The sequence below is a fragment of the Nicotiana tabacum genome, chromosome 9 (assembly GCF_000715075.1).
Source record: "Nicotiana tabacum cultivar K326 chromosome 9, ASM71507v2, whole genome shotgun sequence".
In the NCBI taxonomy this organism is placed as follows: Eukaryota; Viridiplantae; Streptophyta; class Magnoliopsida; order Solanales; family Solanaceae; genus Nicotiana; species Nicotiana tabacum.
The window spans coordinates 36,290,595-36,312,924 of NC_134088.1; the positions used below are offsets into that span (position 1 = coordinate 36,290,595).

General features: G+C 36.0%; 1 protein-coding gene across 2 annotated transcripts in view; it reads left to right on the forward strand.

The window, feature by feature from the left end:
- The window catches only part of LOC107760996 (protein TRANSPARENT TESTA 9), a 50,710-nt gene extending 30,601 nt beyond the window's left edge, over window positions 1–20,109 (forward strand). For both annotated transcript variants that reach the window (XM_075221616.1, XM_075221617.1), the window contains 9 exons: window positions 599–706; window positions 7,696–7,761; window positions 13,269–13,406; window positions 13,796–13,901; window positions 13,984–14,055; window positions 14,206–14,264; window positions 14,449–14,608; window positions 14,824–14,990; window positions 19,443–20,109. In XM_075221616.1, the coding sequence (XP_075077717.1) occupies window positions 599–706; window positions 7,696–7,761; window positions 13,269–13,406; window positions 13,796–13,901; window positions 13,984–14,055; window positions 14,206–14,264; window positions 14,449–14,608; window positions 14,824–14,990; window positions 19,443–19,724 (1,158 nt within the window). In that variant the 3' untranslated portion in view covers window positions 19,725–20,109. The remainder of the gene's footprint in view (window positions 1–598; window positions 707–7,695; window positions 7,762–13,268; window positions 13,407–13,795; window positions 13,902–13,983; window positions 14,056–14,205; window positions 14,265–14,448; window positions 14,609–14,823; window positions 14,991–19,442) is intronic.
- The last annotated feature ends 2,221 nt before the right edge of the window (window positions 20,110–22,330 follow it).

Below are 22,330 nucleotides of genomic sequence, written 5' to 3' on the forward strand. Positions count from 1 at the left end.
AATTTTGGGGAAAATTGGCGAGAGAACAGAGCTTTAGTCCCATTGATTTTCCACAAGTAGTTTGGCCCTGATCAGTCTTTGTCCAGTTATATTGTTGATCCACTATTAGAAATTTAGAATTTATGTGAATGTGCCTGTATTCCAGTCAGGTGCTTTTTCTAGTTCAGGCCTTTTTCTCCAAGTACTTTTTTCAATTTCAACTTCAAATACTCGTCGTTTCAACTTTAACCAAATATTTTCCAAACGGGGCCAATCATCGTGCATGTCTCTTGGAAATGAGACACCATTGGTCCACGGAGATTGCTCAGTTATAAAGCAAAAAGGAGATTGAGCTAACAAGAGTCCTGCTATAACAGCTGGCCTAACTCTTTTGCTTAGGAGTTCGTCCAGTGGCTACATTTTGTATGTGCCTTCTTTAGCTAGTTTATCCTTGTTGGTTCCCAGCAATATGGCATGTACTTCTTATGGTAAAAATTGCTTCTGATTTGATTTCGCCTGAAACGAATCCCTCGCTTTGATAAGAATTAAAAATGTATTGCTTGACGACTTGATTGATTATTTGTAAACATAGTTCTTGCCTTGTTTTTTGTGACTGCAGCAAGCTTTGGTTGGTGAAGGATCTGCTGAAGAGCAACTTTTTTCCTCAGAAAATATGGTAAAGGATGGAATATGTAGTGAAATGGATTGCTACCTCCAAAAGTTGAAGGTACCATTGCAGTACCAGTTCTCCTTCTTATCTTCACTCATTTTTACATTCTTGTATTTGGTGCTTTCCTGTAAATATAGAGAGTAACAAATGAGATAGTAACCAATAGTGAATTCCAATTCATCCCGACCTGCAGGAAATGAAGATATTTAGCAATCTGAATTATGGTCCTTTTTGTTTTCCTATTTAGTAGCAAAATTTAGTACGAGTTGGTCGAACAAAGACCCATATTCGTTAGTCGAATTTATATCCACAAAGCCACTTTATAGCGGTTTTGTCAAATTATGTTCATTGCATCAGCAAGAAAGGGAGACCGAAAGAAAGTATGCTTACAGGAAACGAAAATTGAAGAATGGAGTTCGAAACTGATAAGGCAAATTTGGGGGAATAGATGGGTGGCATGGGCTGAACTTCAAAGCTTCTGGAACTAAAAGGGTATTCTTAGCCTATGGGATAGAAGAAACTGGAACTGCGTTGATACTTGTGAGAAAGCACGGGAGAAAAATATATTATTGATATTAATTGTAATACAATGAATCCTATTTATAAGTACACATAATAGAACCTACTCCTATTACATACGGCACTAGGACTAATTACATATATATTCACATAGCTATTCTAACACTCCCCCTCAAGATGGTGCATACAAATCATATATACCGAGCTTGTTATATATATAACTAATACGAAGACCAGTGAGGGACTTGGTGAAAATATCTGCAAGCCAATCATTCGACTTCACAAATTTTGTAGTAATATCTCTTGAGAGTATCTTTTTCTCTGACGAAATAACAGTCAATCTCAATATGTTTAGTTCTCTCATGGACTACCGGATTCGATGCAATATGAAGGGCAACTTGATTATCACACACAAGTTCCATTTGGCTGATCTCACCAAATTTCAACCCCTTGAGCAACTGTTTGATCCAAACTAGCTCACATGTTGCCATAGCCATTGCTCGATATTCTGCTTCTCCGTTAGACCGAACAACGACATTCTGTTTCTTGCTCTTCCAAGACACCAAGTTACCTCCTACTAAAACACAATATCCAGACGTAGAACATCTATCAGAAGGTGATCCTGCCCAATCAACATCTGAGTATCCAACGATCTGCTCATGGCCTCGATCCTCGAACAATAGTCCTTTGCCTGGAGCTGATTTTATATACCGAAGAATGCAGACAATTGCATCCCAATGATTATCACAGGGAGAATCCATAAACTGACTTACAACAATCACAAGAAAGGAAATGTCAGGTCTAGTCACTGTGAGGTAATTTAATTTACCAACCAACCGCCTATATCTTGCAGGATCGCTAAGCGGCTCCCCCTGTCCTGATAGAAGTTTAGAATTCGGATCCATAGGAGTGTCAACAGGTCTACAGCTTGTCATTCTTGTCTCCTCAAGAATGTGTAAGGCAACTTGATACGAGCTATAAATTATTTCCACAATCTTGAGCATTTTGAGAAGCTTAAATTCCTCTTTATTTGCGCTCATCCCAAAGAAGAGCGAAGCAAAGGAGCTAAGAGTTTTTAGACCTATCAGTTTGATAGGCAGTTTCAAGAAAGATTATCTCCAAAGCTCTTGCGGACAGATTGAAAGTGGTGCTATCCAAGCTGATCAACACTTCTCAGATGGCTTTCTTAAGTGATAGATATATCACTGATGCAGCCTTGATAGCTAACGAATGGTTGGACTCAAGGATGAAACTGGAAAACCTGGAATTCCTTGCAAATTGGATATAGAGAAAGCGTCTGATCATGTAAATTGGAGCATCTTGCTGGATTTATGGAGACAAATGGGCTTCAGTTCCAAATGGATCAATTGGATTAGCTTTTTTATTTTATCCATGAAGTTCTCGGTACTCATAAATGGTACACCACATGGTTTCTTTTCTAGCCAAAGAGGTTTGAGACAAGGAGACCCTTTCTCTCCTTTCCTCTTTATTCTAGTGATGGAGGGACTTAGTAAGATGATACACAACGCTGTTAAGGCAAATTGGATTGCTGGTTTCGCCGCGAGCTTCAGGGGTCCTGAAGGTATAAAAATCTCTCATATTCTTTACGCTGATGACACTTTGATCTTTTACGAAGCTTAGGAACAACAATTTCTGTTCTTGAGGATGATTCTGACCATTTTTGAGGCTGTTTATGGTCTTCGTATTGATTTTGCAAAAATCTCCATTTTCCCAGTCAACAATGTCGCCAATATTCACAGTTTGGCAGGCATCTTACAGTGCATTATTGGCTCTCTTCCCACAAAGTATTTGGGACTTCCTTTGGGGGAAAAACACAAGTCAGTGGCCATTTGGAATGAGGTTCTCAAAAAGATGAAGAAAAGACTATCAAACTGGAAATGACAGTACTTTTCTTTGGGTGGAAGAGTTACTCTAATCAATAGCGTCTGGATGCTATTCCCACTTACACAATGTCATTATTTCTTGCCCCTGCTTTAGTCTTAAAGCAAATGGAGAAATTGAGAAGGGATTTTCTATGGCAAGAAAATAAATAGTCTTAAGTGTTTGCTTCGTAGGGATTAACCACATTCAATCTTTAAGGGAGTAGTGGTGGCATCATAGTCTTATGGGATAAGAGACAGTGGGTTAATAGGGGAGTGCATCAAGGCCTCTACACTATATCATGCGTGTTGGACAGCCACAAGAGGATTTTAGATGGTGTTTCACACTTTCACTGGGGTGTATGGCCCCATACAAATCCAGAAAGAGAGATTCTATGGCATGAACTAGCGGCTATCAGAGGTATATGGGAAGAGGTATATGGGAGGGGCAGTGGGTCATAGGGGGAGATTTTAACGTTTGCCGATTTGAGAGTGAAAGATATAATTGTGTCAGAAGGTCCAGGGCGATGAGATCCTTTACTGATATAATTCAAGACTTAGATATCATTGATCTTCCTCTTCCAGGAGCTCACTACACATGGTACATAGGAGAAGATTCCATGCAAGCCTCAAGAATTGATAGGTTCTTAATATTTCTAGAGTGGAATGAAAACTTCAAGGCAATTAAGCAATTAGCTCTTCTAAGGGTTACTATTGATCATAGGCCTTTATTGTTGGAGTGCGGTGATTGGGAAGCCAATCCCTCTTATTTCAAGTTTGAAAATATATGACTTCAAGTGGAAGGTTTTATGGACAAGGTCAAAGGATGGTGCCAGAGCTACACAATTAGGGGCAGTCCTGATTTCATCCTAATGCAAAAATTGAGAAATTTGAAAAAGGACATCACAGTTTGGAATAATGAGTCCTTTGGCAGAGTGGAAGCACATAGGAACAAACTGCTTGAGGACCTCGCATTATTAGAACAAGCAACTAAAACTAGACCTATGTGCCAAGCAGAAAAGGAGAAATCCATGCAGTGAAATTAGACCTTAAAAGAATGGCAAAGGCTGAGGAAGTCTCGTGGAGACAAAAGTCCAGATGTCAAACTCCAAGTTCTTCAAGACCTATGGCTTAAAGAAGAGGATAAGAACACCAAGTTCTTCCAAAGAATGGCAACTCCAAAAGAAGAAATAACAACATACATAAGCTAGTGATAGGAGATGAGCTATGTGAAGACAGGAAGTCATCAAAGCTGAAAATTTTGAATTTCTATCAAGGCCTTTACACTGAGAATGAACAATGGAGGCCTAAATATAACTGCGCAAATCTGCCAAGTTTATCTCTCGCAGAGAAGGCATGGTTAGGGAGAGAATTTGAGGCATACGAGGTGTTGGTTGCAATCAACTCTTGTGCACCATACAAAAGCCCAGGCCCGGACGGTTCCAAAGGTCATGGGTCTTTATTAAACTGGATTTAATGGGAGCTCTTAATCTTTTCCACCAACACTGTTATATGGTGAGGTCCAATAGTGCTTCTTTTATTGCTCTAGTTCCTAAGAGAAAAGGTACTATTGAACTCAGAGATTTCAGGCCCATAAGTCTCATTGGAAGTGTCTATAAGATAATAGCTAAACTAGAGGATCAAGACAATTATTAACAGACTGATTTCAAAAGAGCAAAATGCTTTTTTGAAAAATAGACAGATCACAGATGCATCATTGATAGCTAACGAGTTGCTAGATGGGAGGTTAAGAAGTGGTGTTCCCGGTATCCTTTGTAAGCTGGACATAGAAAAAGCCTTTGATCAAGTTAATTGGTCATACCTACTTTCTATTCTGAAAGGAATGGGGTTTGGTGACAGATGGATAAGATGGATCAAGTACAGCCTTAGTACTGTTAAGTATTCCATCTTGGTGAATAGGTTCCAGTTGGTTTCTTTTCACCGCATAAAGGAATTAGACATATAGATCCACTTTCTTTTCTTTTTATCCTTGCAATGGAGGGTTTGAGCAGAATGTTAGACAAGGCAAAACAAATCCAGTAGATTGAAGGATTCTGGGTGGGCAACAACACAGCTGCAGTGTCACATTTACTCTATGTAGATGATACTTGAATCTTCTGTGGGGCTGAGAAGCTTCAAGTACAATACCTAAATTTAACTTTACTAATTTTTGAAGCTATCTCAGGACTGCACATTAATATGAAAAAAAGTATGATTTACCCTGTGAATACAGTGCCCAACTTGGAAAAGTTGGCTAGAATTATGAGCTGGGTAATTGGCCCCTTTCCAACAACAGATTTAGGCCTTCCATTGGGAGCTAAATACAAAGCAATAGGGGTTTGGTATGGAGTTCTTGAGAAGGTGGAAAAAAGATTGGCAACATGGCAAATGCAATACCTCTCCATGGGAGGAAGATTGACACTGATCAATAGTGTCTTAGATAGCCTTCCAACATACATCATGTCCTTATTTGCTATGCCTAGCAAGATCCAAAGACAACTGGACAAAATCAGAAGACCCTTTTTATGGAATGGGAACAGTGAAGGTCACAAGTTTCATTTGGTGAAATAGTCAAAGGTAATTCAGTCTAAGGAGCATGGTGGATTGGGTGTTAGAGACTTGGCCAAGCACAATAAGAGTTTGCTTATGAAGTGACGGTGGAGATATGGCCAGAAAGGAACATGTTTATGGAAGGAAGTAGTGAATGCTAAGTACGGGAAGCTAGACCACTGGAGTACCAAATAGAGTAGAGCCCCTCATGGTGTTGGTCCTGAAAATTTATTAACAGTATGAAAGAAGAATTCTTTCAGGATGTATCATTTAAAGTTGGACATGGCACCTCAGTTAGGTTCTGGAAGGATAGATGGCTTCATAATCTGCCATTAAAAGACACCTATCCAGCCCCGTACCAGACAACAATTGATCCAGACTCTAAAATTGCCCAATATAGATCAGGGATCGTATGGGATCCCCTCTTCAGAAGACACATGCAGGAATGGGAACTTGGTGAACTCTTTGATCCTTTCCGGTAAAGCTTTCAAATGAACATACAAGCTCAAGACAATCTAAGGGGGGGCAACCTCAATGGAGGTTGTTATTCAGTGAAGGCAGGATACAAGAAATTGTGTGCTAGCAATGAAGTAATCGAGCTTTGGCCATGGAAGCTTATATGGAAGACAAAACTCCCTGCAAAGGGCATGTGCTTCACCTGGATAACTCTTGAAGGTGCTATCTTGACTCAAGACAACTTATGTAGAAGGAATTTGAATTTCCAGTTGGTGAATAGATGTTACATGTGTCTAGGCAACTCAGAATCTATAAACCATTTGCTATTGCACTGCAGAGTGGCTGCAGATCTGTGGCACATGTTCCTTTCGGTTTTTGCCATTAGTTGGACAACCCCACAAGGCATAAAAGAAGCAGTTGAAAGTTGGAACCGATGGAAAGTTGATAGAACCATCAAGAAGATCTGGCAGATGATCCCAGCAAGTATATTTTGGTGTATTTGGACAGAAAGGAATCGCAGATGCTTTGATGGGCATATCAACTCCCAACTGCTCCCTGAAAGCAAAGTGCCTTGGGAATCTATATAGCTGGAGCAACCTTTCCCCTGTAAATGAGTTAATTCCATTTCTAGATTTTATTAGTTCTTTGACTTTGGCTTGATTGCCAACCTTAGGTTTTTGGTGCTTTTGGTTAGCTCCCTTACTAGAACTGTATTTTTGTGTAAATGGAGCTAACCAACCTCTTTTGTAATGTTCTTGGCATCTTCTTGATGCCAGTAATATAACATCTTAATTCATCCCAAAAAAATAAGTAATGTGCAACTATATTGAGCAGAAGACATCCCGAATTCCACATTCAATCTTTAAAGGCAAAGAATAACACGACAGACGGGTGCTTTGGGTTTCTAGGCTATATTTTCTTGTCTTTTATAACCAAAATGTTTGCTTTGTAGGGATTAAAATTTCACTAGTATAAAATGACTATGTAGTTGTATGTTGAAACTATGCTTGCTTCATTTGTGACTATAAGCGATGCTTAGATCTCTAGGAGGTCTTCCCTCATGATCTGTTAGCAATCAAAATTTGTGGCTCTATTATCTTCGTAGTATCCATGTGCAAATATTTTTTAAAGCAACAGGAACTATTGACTTAAGCACTGATGTAAAACAAAAAAAATATGTTCCTTCTGCCATTTGTCATGTACTTTGTTTTTTATGGTTAGAACTCTCAAACTTTGAGTTGGAATTGATGACATTAACTCCGAATGTAAAACTAAAACTCGAACATATAGAAATTACTTTAAAAATTCTATCATGATCAAGACCAGAGATTCAAATGTTTTATTACAACTGAAGAATTATCATCAAAGTTATGAAGATTTACCACAAATTGACTTATCAAAAAGTAAAAATAAAAAGATTAACCATAAATCATTGTTACATAAATTGGGACTAAATAAGTATGTGTCATGATATCTTATTACTTAGTAATAACATAAGTATATGCCATAATGCCTTCGCTACTTTTTCCCCCTCTTGCTTGTGGAGGACGACATTAGAAAAGAAATAAGGTCTAATGTTTGTCTGGCTGGTGATGTCATTCATGCTCCCGTGTCTGATTGTATTTAGCTTGATTCTGACAGGAGCAGTATGGATTGTTATGCGTGTGCAAGGAGGTTACAGTGAGCCCTCGCATACATAGACTTCAAGTATGTACTTTGCCATGGACTATCACGTGTTATCTTTTGTTACCCACTTTTTCTTCTGTCTTTCCCTTGTACTTTGTTTGTAATATATGTTTTAGCAACATTCCACATATCTCATCTTCCATGAATCATTACACCATGGAATAACATGTGGCAACTATTGTTTAAGCATGCAAAGAAGTTAACATTTGCGTTTTCATGGGTACTGAAAGAAACAGTTAACTGTACATAATTCTGCTCTTGAGGTTGCGCTCTGATATTATTTGCATATGAATTGTTTTCCTCTTTCATTTGCTAGTTCTTTGAGCGCAACTGCAACAGAAGCTGGAGACTAGATCTTATATAGCAAAGGGTGCCTTTTCTCTTTCATTTACAATGGTGTCTTGTAGTTCATTTGCAGCCACGTAGGAAACCTGCTTAGGTAACTTCTTTTTTGATATGTAAATGAAGCTTCTTATTTATAATGGCCAAGAAGGTGCAAAGATGAAAAGGACCAATGCTCCTTCAATAACACGAGGAGTCAATGAAATGCATCAATGTGTCAACATAGTTTACATTGTTCATCTTATACAAAAATATTTTTGTTGTGTACAGCCTCGGACTTTTTTTTTAGAACATTTACAGTTACATTCCTTCCACAGATTCAGTAGAAAACATGCAGGGAGAGTTTTCCAAAAGGCCTGCAGTGTCCTTACATCTGCCCATTCCAGCTGTCAAAAGTGTCTTTCACTTTCTTGGCACAACCCATTATACTTCATAGGGATTTACGAATGAACCCATATCTTCCACCTGAACTGTGCAGAGGCAAATTTGTTGGAGTTTCAAATGAGTGTCAGTGTAAGAAGCATCTAGTCTTATATTCATCCTTCACCTTTATAAGATGTCTAGAATTAGGCGGAGCGGATTGCATCCTGTTAATGGTGCACAATTCTGAGATGGTTTGGAATTGAGTAGGTGATGCCGGGCACTATAAAAGAAACAATGTTTAGTTGGACTTTTAGAAGAAGGAAGAGAAGACACAGGGCATGGATGTTGCTCCTGTAGCACTTATGTGGAACGTAAGGAGAGAGAGGAACAATAGAGCTTTTGATGGATTAGAGAATCATTTTGTACATTTGAGAAATAGTCTCATATGTTACCTTTTCAAAAAAAAAGGAAAAAGAAACTCTCTTTTCCCTTATTACCTTGTGGTGCACCCACGAGGTTCCTTCTTGTATAGAGGGTATGTCTTTTTGTACGGTTTTCTACTTTTTGTTATACTTGTTTGTATACGAGCGCATTTTTGCCCTTCCTTTAATGAAATTTATTACTTTATCAAAAAAGATGACTAAAATTAGGCAAGCATCATATGCAGTTAATCCAAGCAAAGCGTGCAACTTATGGAGGAGCTTTGTTTTTTACCATTAATTTTCCATATCTACTGTTTTTCCTTTTGTAAAATGTTATTCAAAACCTCATATCAAGATTTCACTTTGAATTTTCCTTCTTTCCTGCCTTTCCATAGAACAGACTCGAAGAGTCAGGTTCTCTGGTCCCCGATTTTCAATAGAATTGTCTGACCTTGTCCACTTTCTAGTCCTTGCATTCCCTTTAAAATCTAGTCAGCCTCACTGTCTGCTGCAGCATCCTGCCGTATAGGCATCCTTGAGGTTGTCAAGTTGTTTAGGTTAGAGATTATGCTGTTTAATGGTTTCTATTCCAATCTCACCTCATGCCAAATTTATTTACTTTTCCACTTCCAATTTCCAATTTCCAATTTCCAACTTTACTAAACTGTATAGTTGCAGTTACCTAGATTTCTGTTATTTTCTGTACTGCTGTCCATGTGATATGGTTGCTCATTTAGTACAGAATTTCCAGCATTTTCTTTTATCAGTAGAATTTTCCTGCTGGTCATCATTGAATCTTCACAGCCATTGAATAAGTAAGATTTTTGCAATCAGATTGTTAGTTCCTGGCCCACCTTTCTTCTTTGCATGGATTTACTGTTGCAACTTGACTAAATGTATTCTCCTCTTCATCGGATCTCCTTGCCGGAGAAACTCTGTCCTTATTATCTAATAGCTTTCCAGCTTAACTTTCACGCGATACACGAAAACATTAGCTAAGTAGGTATGCTCCAAAATACTACCAATTAGCGTTAATCTTCCTCTCGTAGATAGATATTGTTTCTTCCGTGTACAACAACAACAACATACCCAGTAATATCCCACACCGTGGGGTGTGGGGAGGGTAGTGTTTACATAGAGCTTACCCCTACCTTGTGAGGATAGAGAGGCTGTTTCCTCCATGTATCAAATTACAATTTTGCTGCCTGCCTAAACAATGGGCTTTATATTTATCCTAGAAGTCCTAAATTCATCAACTTTGATATTCTGATATGTTGGCTGTAGATTGAATACTTCCACAGTTCCGCCCCTATTCATAGGGAATATGGAGCTACAAAAACTTGAAATTCTTCCGAAGTTTTTTTAGTTCCACAGTTTCCAGGCTAGCCTTAACTTTTCAATTCTTGATTGCAGAATATTCCTCTTTATCTATATTGTATTTTCTGCTTCCTGCCATTAACTTCTAGTTTCGATATAGTGATACCTTCTATTTATTGGCCATCTTATGGAAGAACTTCTTATTTGTCTTCCTGCTCTATCTACATAAATGTTGACCTTTGTCTTCTTGAAATCTCATAAGCATTTCCTATTTCTTCCAATTCTGCCAGGATGCTCTGGTTTTCCTCTTCTCCTATCCAGTCCTTTTCTTCCTTGCTTGATTCTAGACAATTAAGTTCTCCATGCATTTCGGATTTCCGTGTTTCCATTTTTCCAATCACTTATAATCCAGCATTATCTAAGTTGTATGCTATTTGAAGATAACAATGTTAATTGATGAAACTAGCGAGTGAATCAAACGGTAAAATATGGAGAACACTTGAGAAAGTAACATTTTTAAAACAAGTAAAAGTAAGACAAGAATATGCACCCTAAGTTTAGCTAGTATGGGAAAAATGAAATCGTTCTTCTTTTGGATAAGTATAAAAAGAAGGGAGAATTACATTGCAACCGGATGACCCAAATTTAAGTTTACAAATATGTAGCCCAATATTAGTTGGTTCAGATCAGAAAACAACCTTCATGCCCTTTTTTTTATTCTAACACAAATTTTTCATGGTTTTTCATTCTCTTTCTTACCCAAGTTTATACATTCCTATTCCAGCTATAAAAATACAAAAAACAGACCTAAACTCTCTTATTCTCCAAGTTCTATATAGATGAATTTGCTCCAAAATTTCTGATTTGGCAGAAAAATCAACAAGGAAAGAAAAATTTGAAAGTTCATGATTTAATAGAGAAATCAAAATCAAGGAAAAAATTAACTTTATACATAAATTGTTCGAAAAAAGTAAGAAAAATACAAAAAAATTAGTTTCAGTTTTAACTGCATCTGTACAGTACGTGTATAACTTTGTATAAACTTGTATATGAAATATTGAATAATGTATACTAGTATTTCGCTGGCATAGAAAAGCAAAACCAGTTTTAATAGAAAATATAGAGAATACGAAGTAAAAGCAAAAAAGAAAAATCTAAACAAAAAGTAACCAAAACAAAAGCAAAATGGAACTCCGGCAAAACAAAAATAAAAAATATGCAACAAAACTAAAATTACTACAGTGAAAGAGAAACTTACTTCAAAAGAAAGATCAATGTTGTATAACAGTATTTTCATACCTCAATATACAATATTATACAACATTATACCCTTATTATAATTTTGTATATTGTTATATAATATTGTATAATGATGTATAACGGTGTATACAAAACTGGATTTCATCTTCAACTTCCTTCTTCAACTAGTATGGTTCCCAAAACCAATGTTAATCGAACACAAGTAACCCAACACTCGAGATTCATATTATTACAAGCTTTTACAATAATTTTTAACTTAACCCAATCACTTTAGAGTTAGATTTTCAAATCTGAGTTGAACTTAGAGCTTCAAAGCTCCTTCAATGGAGTTTTTAATATGGACACAACAAAACTTCAATTTTAAATTTGGACACCCATCAATCGAGATTCAAATATTTGAGATCTATAAATATTTAGGAAGATTAAGCAACTTAGTAGAGAAAATGCTTTAAATCAAGTTTGATATCTATAAATATTCAGATCTATATGAGTGAGAGAATAGCAAGAAAAGAGAAAGCAAAGAGAGGCGGGTGGAGAGTACAGAGTGTGCTGGGAATGAAGAAAAAAGAAAATAAAGAAACCCTAAAAGTATGTCTTTAATAGTGGGCTAAAAGTCTTTCAGATTATGTACAACCTGGGTCAAACTAGGTAAGGACTTCAAACGTGGGCCATTTTCGGTTGGGCTGTTAGGCCAAGTGACAAGGGCTGTAATTCTTCCTAAAAAGAATGAAATTGTGGTGAGACTAGATGCTATTGCAGTTCCATCATAGAGACAATTAACATATGGATGCTCAGTTTTCAGGAGAAAAGCATAATAGATGAAAATGTAACTTGTAAAACTAAAGGAGGATGACTGAAATGGAGGAGTGCTATGGAAGCATTGTGCCAGAGGAAAGAAAAGTTTTATTGTTTTTCTAAATATTAAAGAGAAAGGTAGACATAGCACGAAGTGAAAGACAACTCCGACGGAGGTTTGTTGCACCAAGAATGTTATAATGGAAGCAAATGTTGGGCTTATAAGGCCAACCATATCCACATGAAGAGTGTTGTAAATGAGAATGTTAGTATACATGATTGATCACGTAAGACTAGACAAATTAAAATTTGGATCCACATGTGGACAAATTTTCTTTTTCAGTTTTCTGACAAAACAAAATTTCAAGTTTTTGTAGCTGCTTTGAAATTTCGGAAGAATTTTTATCAACTTCTTTGGTTTTCTCCAAAGTTCGGAGAAAACTTTCAACTTCCTTGAAAAAAACCAAAGAAGTTGATAAAAATTCTTCCTAAATTTCAAAGCAGCTACAAAAACTTGAAATTTTGGAACTAATCATCAATCGTCAGATATGAAACAAGTTTCCAACAGGCTATGGACCCATCTGTGGATAATGTAGCTATCTTCTATAAAGATCAAACATGAATTTGCTTATTGTTTCATTAACCTTGTTTGTGAACGTTTAACTTGATATCAAAATAAAAGGCTGTACAGTTGATTTAGGCTGGATAATTGCTCTGGTTTTGTGATGATTTGTGAACTCATCAGATATTTAAGAATTTCTATGGTCCAGTTTAAGCTTGTAATCATATAGCAAGGAGAAAAAGTCAATTTTATATGTGATGAAGTTCAAAGGTGCGACTTAAATTGTTATAGTGCTTCAGATTCATTAAGTTAGATTTTTACAGGGATAGAATTTTCAGCCTCTGGTTTTGAAGGTTAATATACAGTTCTATTAAGTAGCTCCTTGTATTTGGTCTCGTGTGATTCGATTGAATTTTTAGTTTAGTTTAAGCTTTAAATAATCTCAAATAAGTGATCTTCTTTTATAGGTACTGGACGCATTGGTCAGTCTATTCTGCAGGTCAAATATCTCTGCAGAAACATTGTGGGATGGTGGTTGGCTTTTGCGCCAGTTGCTTCCATACAGTGAGGCGGATTTTAACGGTCATCATCTTAGATTATTGAAAGTGAGTTGTTTTTGCAAACAACCCAGAAGTTTCCTCTTGTTTTTGCAAACAATCCAGAAGTTTCCTCTTGTACTATTTTATTTATTTTATCTATGTTCGTTGAGTATTATATCTAATTAAGTTAGCAGTAGTTGGTTCAAGAAAGGCTTGTGGCATAAAAGATTGCAGAAAGCAAGTCTTTTCAGATTATGAGGATTCTGCCTCTTTCAACCTAAGAATTATTATCTTGCTGGACTTCAAATTTCCAAAGTATCTTCATATAAGGGTTGCTTCCTACTTTTTCTCTCTTTTCCAAATAATAAAACAAATTCAACTTTATTTGTAGTAGTCACTTCTTGGTTAACCTGTTATAGCTGCTGTTAATGAGGTGGTGGTTGTAATGTGTGAAGGATTCATTCCACAGTTGTACCAGCTGTATTCTTGACGAATCAAAAGGAACTTGGCCTGATTTGCTAATTATGGTACTTTGTGAAGAGTGGAGGAACTGCAAAAGAAGTATGTTATGTCCATCTTTATTAAATGGTTCTGTTAATTTCTTTTAGATGATGACTTAATGTGAAGAGAATGACAACTGCAGTAATTGAAGCTTCTTCTCCTAGGAAAGATCCCAAATCCATGCTTTTGCCATCACACAAGTCCCTTTCTGAAGGTATGATTGTTCCTCTCTTCCCATCTTGATCGTTGGCTTTAATTTTCCCAAGGTTATGAAAAGTAACTTCTAGTTCTCTACTGTATGTTTAATTGGTGTTTTCTGACTTTTCCTGCTATTAATTTTGCTGTACTGTTTTTTCCATGGTAGAACCTGCTTCTGGGGAATCATCTTTTACTGCTGGTGAAAGGTTGTGCGAGATGGTTAAGGTTGTACTCCATCTTAGCACTTGTTTGATAAAAGTGAAACATGAACGTGAATCTTGACATTTACTGAATATTTTGGGGCATCCTAATGATTTGAGATGGAGAGCTAGTGTCGATTGGGAACCACCCATTATAAATTCAGTTTTGAGATTGATATCCTGCTAATCTTTGTTTTAATAATCTACAGGTGTTTGTATTACTTCGTCAGCTTCATATTTTTTCAGTAGGAAAAGTGTTGCCCGATCAACCTCCTATACATCCTACAGTTGATGTCATGGAATCATTCCGAGCAAAAAGGGCTGGCGTTGACAGTTTGGGTCCAAAACCAAGTGTTGAATTAAGTCTTGGTTAGTTTCTGGTTTTGTTCTTCCTGCTGGATCCTATTCTTCTTATAACAGCATTTCTGAACCTCGCTTAAACAAAAACAAGAATTCGTAACCCCGCATGGCCAAACCACATCTTACTCTTGTGTTACTACTAGACCAAATTGTATGATATAATCTAGCCTATGAAGGAACCTATAGTCAACATTCTAAACCTTATTTGCTCTGCTGTTCTGTAGTTGATGCGGTTCCTTGTAGAATTGCATTTGAGAGGGGCAAAGAACGTCATTTCCACTTTTTAGCCATCTCTGTAGGATCCTCCGGATGGATTATCCTTGCAGATGAATTACCTTTGAGGCCAAGCTATGGTGTGGTTCGTGTTGTTGCTCCTCTGGGTGGTTGCAACGTGAGTATACCTTTCTGCTATCCTTTTTCTTGAATAAGTTATATCCTGTGCTACATAATTGCTTTTACATAGATGTTTTGTTGTAACAAAGATTAGGCTGCTTTAGAAAAGACAGACCCTGCATTGAGTAGCTTTAAAACTGCCAAAAAGAGAGAAAAACAACCGGTGTTTAGTTCAAGTGGCAAAGGTTCAGGGACTTGTAACTTAGGTCAACCTACTCAGGATTGAATCTGATAAATTTACCCTACGATGGGATCCCTAATCCCAGTGATCTTTGAAATGGAATTCATACTAGTTACTTTCCAATCTGTGCTAGACTGGTATATTCTTTGGAGAAAAAAGTGGTTTAGATTAATTAATCCATATTGTCTAAGGTTGTCATGTTCGTGTTGGAAAACTACTTAGCTTGGCCTTTCAGAGCAAAAATGCTACCAATATTAGTCAATTTATGAAATACTATCAATATTAGCCAAATGCTACCAATATTAGCCTAATTGGTTATTTGTATGCTTCTCGCTTTCTTTAGTCTACCTTTTCCCTCTTCCCTCTTTCTATCTCACGTAGTCAGTTAGCAGAAATAAAAACAATTCTTAAATCCACATAAAATTGTGTGCCTTGATAATATAATGGACGTAAGTGCCAAATTAAAGCTCCTCCAATCTAAGTTGCTCGGATTCTTCACTTTCGGTACCGCACCCGTGTCGACATATCATGAGTGTGGTTGTGGGTTTCGGATCTGTACCCAAACTAGTCAATCGATTTTGGGTACTTTGACCAAAGTCGATAGAGAAATTCAAGACAGATACAATAATTTCTGAAATCTAAACAAAAGCTAGGGTGATCATAATTTAGGCATATGTTTTTTTTAATCGTTAAAGATATTTGTATTAAAAAGTTGGCAAATAGAAGGTGCTTTAAAGATATTTACAAGTCAACATGCTCTCAAAGATTCGTGCATTCATTTTCTTCCAAATAGTCCAGCACAATTTAGGTAAATTTTTATAACTCTATGTTTAGGTATTTTAATTATTTTTAACCGAATCCCCGCTTCCTTATCCATACTTGGATCAGTACCCCCGAATTTTAAAGTTTAGATCATGAAGAATCCGACCTCTAGATTCGCACCTGTATCCGACACCCGCACTCGAGTCCGAGCAACTTAGCTACCAATACAACTTTGAGATGGATCTAACAACTTGGTCTGACAACTGGGACCAACAACTAGGGCTATATACGTGTCCTTTCACTTGACTAGTTGTTTCTATAATCAATTGAATATTTTTATATCAAAAATTAATTTCTTAGTAATAAATGTGAGTCATCCTTGTATCGACGCTTTGTTAGCAGCCAAAGAGATATTGCACATGGGACGCTAGTAGTGGAAATATTAGTTTTAAGATAAATGCAAGTAGATACAGTTGCTTAGCAAAATAATTTGAAGAGAGGAGATGAGTTAAAATTCCACCGGAAGCAATTGAAGCTTGCTTACGCTTGAATTCCAAAATTCGGATTTCCGAAGTTGGAATTTGTTTCAAGTGGGTGCTGGTGGAATAGATAGGGTACATTTTAAGAAGTTTGAATCTCAATTTTGGGACGATTTGGTGATGTTTTGATTGAAAATTCGAAGTAGAAGATGAACATGAAACTTGAAAGAAGATGAGATGTGTATCCCCTTGTGTATCACCCGTGTATCATTTGTGTATCTCACATATATATCAAACTAGTGAATTTTTTGCGCTTCGCGCGGTCATAAAAATCGTTAATGTATTTACAGAGCATATTTTTAGAATTTCAATTAGTAGAGATAAAGTTTTTCATGTATATGCATACAAAAGATAATTATATAAATAGATTAAATTACAAATATAAATAATTCTATTCAAATTAGAGTTTTTAAATGTGAATTCACGCTTATTGTAAGTGTGACCCAAAATGAAGTGATCAAAAAAGAGTCACATAATATATAAACATCACTCAAAAAAACGATTACCATGTTAAGTTGAGATTTTGTACATCACTTTATATAGTATCACCACTTTCACATAAATCGTTGATAACCTCATGATGAAGGGAAAAAACCACAACCGTATTTGTCATTCATCCTTGAATCCAAGATCTCATATAAGTTCTTCTACCAGAATTAACAACATCTTCATCTCATTTCTTATAAAGTTCCTAAATAAGATCTAAGTATAAAAGATTAAGATAATAAATTTTAAAATTATATCCAATTTTTTTAAAGTTAACTAAAGTTAACTAAAGGACAAGGTGGGTTGCTCTGATGGTAAGCACCCTCCACTTCCAACCAAGAGGTTGTGAGTTCGAGCCACCCCAAGAGCAAGGTGGGGAGTTCTTGGAAGGAAGGATGCCGAGGGTCATTTGGAAACAGCCTCTCTATCCCAGGGTAGGGGTAAGGTCTGCGTACACACTACCTTCCCCAGACTCCACTAGTGGAATTATACTGGGTTGTTGTTGTTGTTGTTGTTGTAAAGTCTATCAATCTATTCTTTTCAAATTCCACCTTGAAGCATATGAATGGTCTCAATAACTTTGAATTATCATGTTAAGCATGTAGAGCATAACACAATGTCACACCTTATTATGCAATCACCAATGACACTCAGGTTTAGAGAATGAGATCTAGATAAATTTACCATATTCACGACAAACAATTAACCAAAGTAAGAAAAAGTTATCTGACCACATTGAAACAGCGCTATGATGCCAAATAATGCTAGTGAAGTTATAGAACCTAATATACGAGAATATTCGGTCGGGGATTTAAACTCATTAGAAATAAGAATTTCAGAATAGATCATACTCCAAAAGTTATAGTAATATGAATGCTCAATTTACATTCAATTTTGGAACTGGTATCACCAAACTTACGAAAATGAATTTCAGTTAGAATAAAAGTATAATTACATAATGTTGTAACTTGAAAAGTATTTCCAGTAATATATAGATAAACTACCAAATACATTATGGTCGACGATTGTTCGGTTAGCTTGTAAAAAGCAATAAGTGACCAAAAAAACAAACAATTTGATATCAAGGATAAGGAATAAGCATGTATCGCAATCAAATGTACCCCTACTAACATGTCTCTATTCAAATAGTAATCCACCATTATTGTTCCTCTGGGTTTAATTCTCAAGTTCGATTCTTCAGAAATAGAAAGAAAGCCCCCTTCAGTTCTTATCCAAAACTGAAAGTAACAATTTTTTCAGTTTTTAACAAAATACTGTAATCTTTTTTTAAGCAAATACACTTCCATTTACATTTGCAGTTTTAGTTTCTCAACGAACAAATATAACCTGCTTTGTCGAGGGGAAAAATGTTGAAAGAGCCAACATAGCCTATTTTTGTTAATGTTATCTAATAGATCAAACAAACAAAAAAAACATGGGTTATTTAAGTTCTTATTTTGTAAATGGTTCAGCTGATTTACATCTTTGTATGGTAGTACAACAATAATACAAATTTAACACTAAACGATAAGTACTAATTTGAGGTTAGAGCAACTTGGTCAGGAGTCTAAGGATAGTTGATTACCCAAGCGGCAAGTCACTTTCGCCAATCCATCGGAATTTTCTTCATCTAAAGATGAGAATAATAAAATATAATGATGAGGGAAGCAAAGAGTTTCCATGTTCTTTAGTTACTTGGAATTTGTAAAGGCAAGGAAAGAAAAACCTTTTTGTAAGGAAAAAACTGCCAAACAGAGAAATAGCTTGTAGGAACGATCGTATCTGCAATTGTGACTACTCCTATCTCAGATTGTTTTTTAAATGACTGTTAAGTGACCTTTATTTTAATAGAGTACTTAATAAAGAAAAAAGCAAAAATTTAAGAAAAAAGATAAATAGGAATCCTAATCTCTAAGAGGTGCCATGTCAACACTCATTGGCCCTCCCTTATAGATATATATAGATGTGTATCTCCTATGTATTTCCTGTATATGCATGTATACCTGTGCATGTATGTGAGATACATATTAGATACACGTGTCGCTGAGAAATTTTTAAACTCGATTTTAACGATGAATTTTGACTCCAAACTAGTCTAAATCACCTCCAATCTTTTTCAAATCTTGTATATTACCTCATCTATGTATTTACAAGAATTTCAACCATACCCATTGAAAATAAAAGCTTTTCTGCCTAGGATTGCTGAATATTGCATATCATTAGTAACGAATTTTAACTTCAAACCAGTCCAAATCATCTTCAATTTTCCTCAAAAATTATGTATTGCCTCATCTATATGTTTTCAATGAATTTCAACCATATCTATTGGGGAAAAAAAATTCCTTTTGTCTATTTTTGTTTGTATGTTGTATATCATTGGTAACGTTTTCTGGCTATTTTTGGTAGTGACTAATTTTTGGTAAGTAGTGTCTTTTTGTGGCTTATTTCTAATGTTTTCTCTTCGTTGTTTTCCCCACTTCAGCCCAGAATTGACGAGAAACACCTGAGATGGTTACACCTTCGAATACGTCCATCATCTTTCCCTTGCATAGATGCAGCAAAGGTTACGGCCCATGCGAGAGTTAAGTCAAAAGCTTTGGTCGATGGGAGGTGGACTCTGGCTTTTCGAGATGAGGAATCTTGCAAAGCTGCTTTTTCTATGATTCATGAAGAGTTGAAGTTACTGAGCAATGAGGTTGAGAGAAGAATAAAACCTATGCTTGACATTGAAAGAACTAATAATACTAAAACGGCAGACTCTTAAGTCTCCTGAGAGTACGCCTGCAAGAATATGACCATATAGAGATTTTGAGATTTTCACCAGTTTGATATTTCATTCTCTCCTCTCCAATATCATTTTACAGCAGGGGATGGAGATAATAATTAAGCTTTAACAGCCTTTTGTATATGTTCAAAGGAAAGCCCTAGGTGTCTGTAAATTAGAGTATGTGATAGAGCCCATTCTTGTATATTAGGTCACCTTTATCATTTCTGATTTGCTATCCTCACTATCATGTATGGTCAATTCTTTAGTTCTTTCAAACCTTTTCTTCCTCACATATGTATAGATGTAACAACTCTGTACTTGTGCAAAATGAAGAAGTTGTGAGCACGCTTTTGTTATCACAAGTTTGCTCACTTTTTAGAAACAGTATGTTACAAATTGGAGTTGCGCACGTTTAAAGAGCACATTTTGATACTGTCTGCTAGCAGTTTCATTGCTAACGGTGATTCTTTCTGTCATAGCAAGCGGTCCTTCTGACATGGATACTTGTGCCATATTTCATGTCCCTTTGCATGTCTATTTTCTTTTCTATTGTTTTATGAAGAAGAATCTGGAAAGGAATTGAGAAAAAAAGATTAAGAACAAGTCCAATGAAAAATATTGCGATGTTTAACCGGACTTGATGCCCTAGTGGACACCAAAATGACACGTGCTGGTAGACGGGGTAACGACCTTGGTTGTTTACTAGTACGTCAGGCCTAGCTGCGATCAGTGGTGGATAAAATTAATCCGGCAAGCAACCAAGTTTGACACCTAGGGGAACGAAACAATTTTGCATAGGCATACCAGTCAAAATCATTAAGTTATTCTGCATCTCAAAGCCTAATCGCTTGGATTATTTGTGATGCTTTTGTGTTTAGTTGGAGTAGAAGACAGTGGTAGAGTTAACAAGATTCATGGTTTATATAGAGAGATGTCTCCATATATCCTTGAATGAAATTTGATTTTCAATTTAGAGTAACCTATGGTCTGGACTTTATCCCACATGTGGTCTATAATTTCAAATTAGAGTAATTTATAACGTAGACTCTACCCCGTGAGTCGCCTATAACTCCATTGCAGGTGTAATATGTAGAGGTTCAAATAAAATCAACTCCAATATAGGTCTATTCTCTATCAATGGTTGCAGTGTTACAGGAACTTGATTCAATACATTTATTTGTAAAATTAGTGAATTAAGAAATTAAGACTATTCTCGTGATATTCTATACTTGTTGTTCATAAGTCAAGTCAAAACAAGTATCAATATAAATTAAAACGTGACATTGATTGTGCTATGGAGATATTCCATCTCTAAAATTTCCTCCATGATAACATATTGTTATGTAATTGCATATTGTAAATTGACTTTAATATATAATGGTATTCGGAAACGTTTCATCTCTAAATTGTACAACATCAAATGACTAACCACTACTTTCATTATATCCTCGATATTTGTTCTATTCTCTTGACACAATGCACATCTAGAATAACTAGATCCTTATGATATTATGAATTTGTCCATTCCAATAAGTTTTGATGTTATAAAATGATTAATAACATGGGTTAATATAATAATTTTATTAATTTCGTGGTTAATTTAAGGTTAATCATTAATTTTATCACTACGTGATCAGTAGTTTCCGCTCGACCCCAATGTTAGCTGTGTACGATACCGACAATTTATGGTAGACTATTAAGGATGTTTATTGATTAGGATTCAGGGTTCAGAGTTAGGGTTTATATATCATGTAGGAAGGTTATTGCGACTAGTGATAGAGAATAGAGATATTTTTAAGATTAATCTTCCCTAAACGCGTATTCTGTAAATTCGTATACTTTGTAAAATCGTATATATTGTAATCGACTCTTGTAAATTCGTCATTTTCCCCCATTTCATTTATCTACTACTATTTGTTTAAGCTCGTTATTTTCATATTGCTCATAAATTTTTGCGTACTCAACAAATAATTGACAATCGAATAAATTGTGAGTCTATAATCATTACAACTCTTATTTGTTTCAAACTCGTTATTTTTACATTGCTCATAAATATTTTTTCCTACTCGACAAATAGTTGACAATCAGCTAAATTGAGAGTCTATAATCAATGTGTACAAAATGGCTTGCGTTTTGCTTTAAGTCTTGTAGATTAAAAACATGAACAATCTGTCACGACCCAAAATCTCACCTTAAAGATCGCGATGACACCTAGTTCCCAGGACTAGTAAGCCTATCACATAACAAGATCAACAGAACCAAGCACCAACTTAAATAATAATGAAAGCTAAAAAGTGCTTTAACATAACCAAAAGCGGAAATACAAAGTCACATAAATCCCAGAACCGGTGCTACCTAGTCATAAGCTCTACAGAGAGTACATGCGAAATCTCAGAAATACAATACTGTTTGGAAATACAATAAACAATAGTAAAAAAATCAACACAAAATGACTCCGAGGCCTACGAGCGAAATGACAGGTATACCTTGAAGTCTCCACAACAATCTCAAATAAGCTCACTAACGACCAACATGCTCAGAGATACCTGGATCTACATAAAAATATACAGAAGCACAGTATGAATATACCACAAACGGTATCT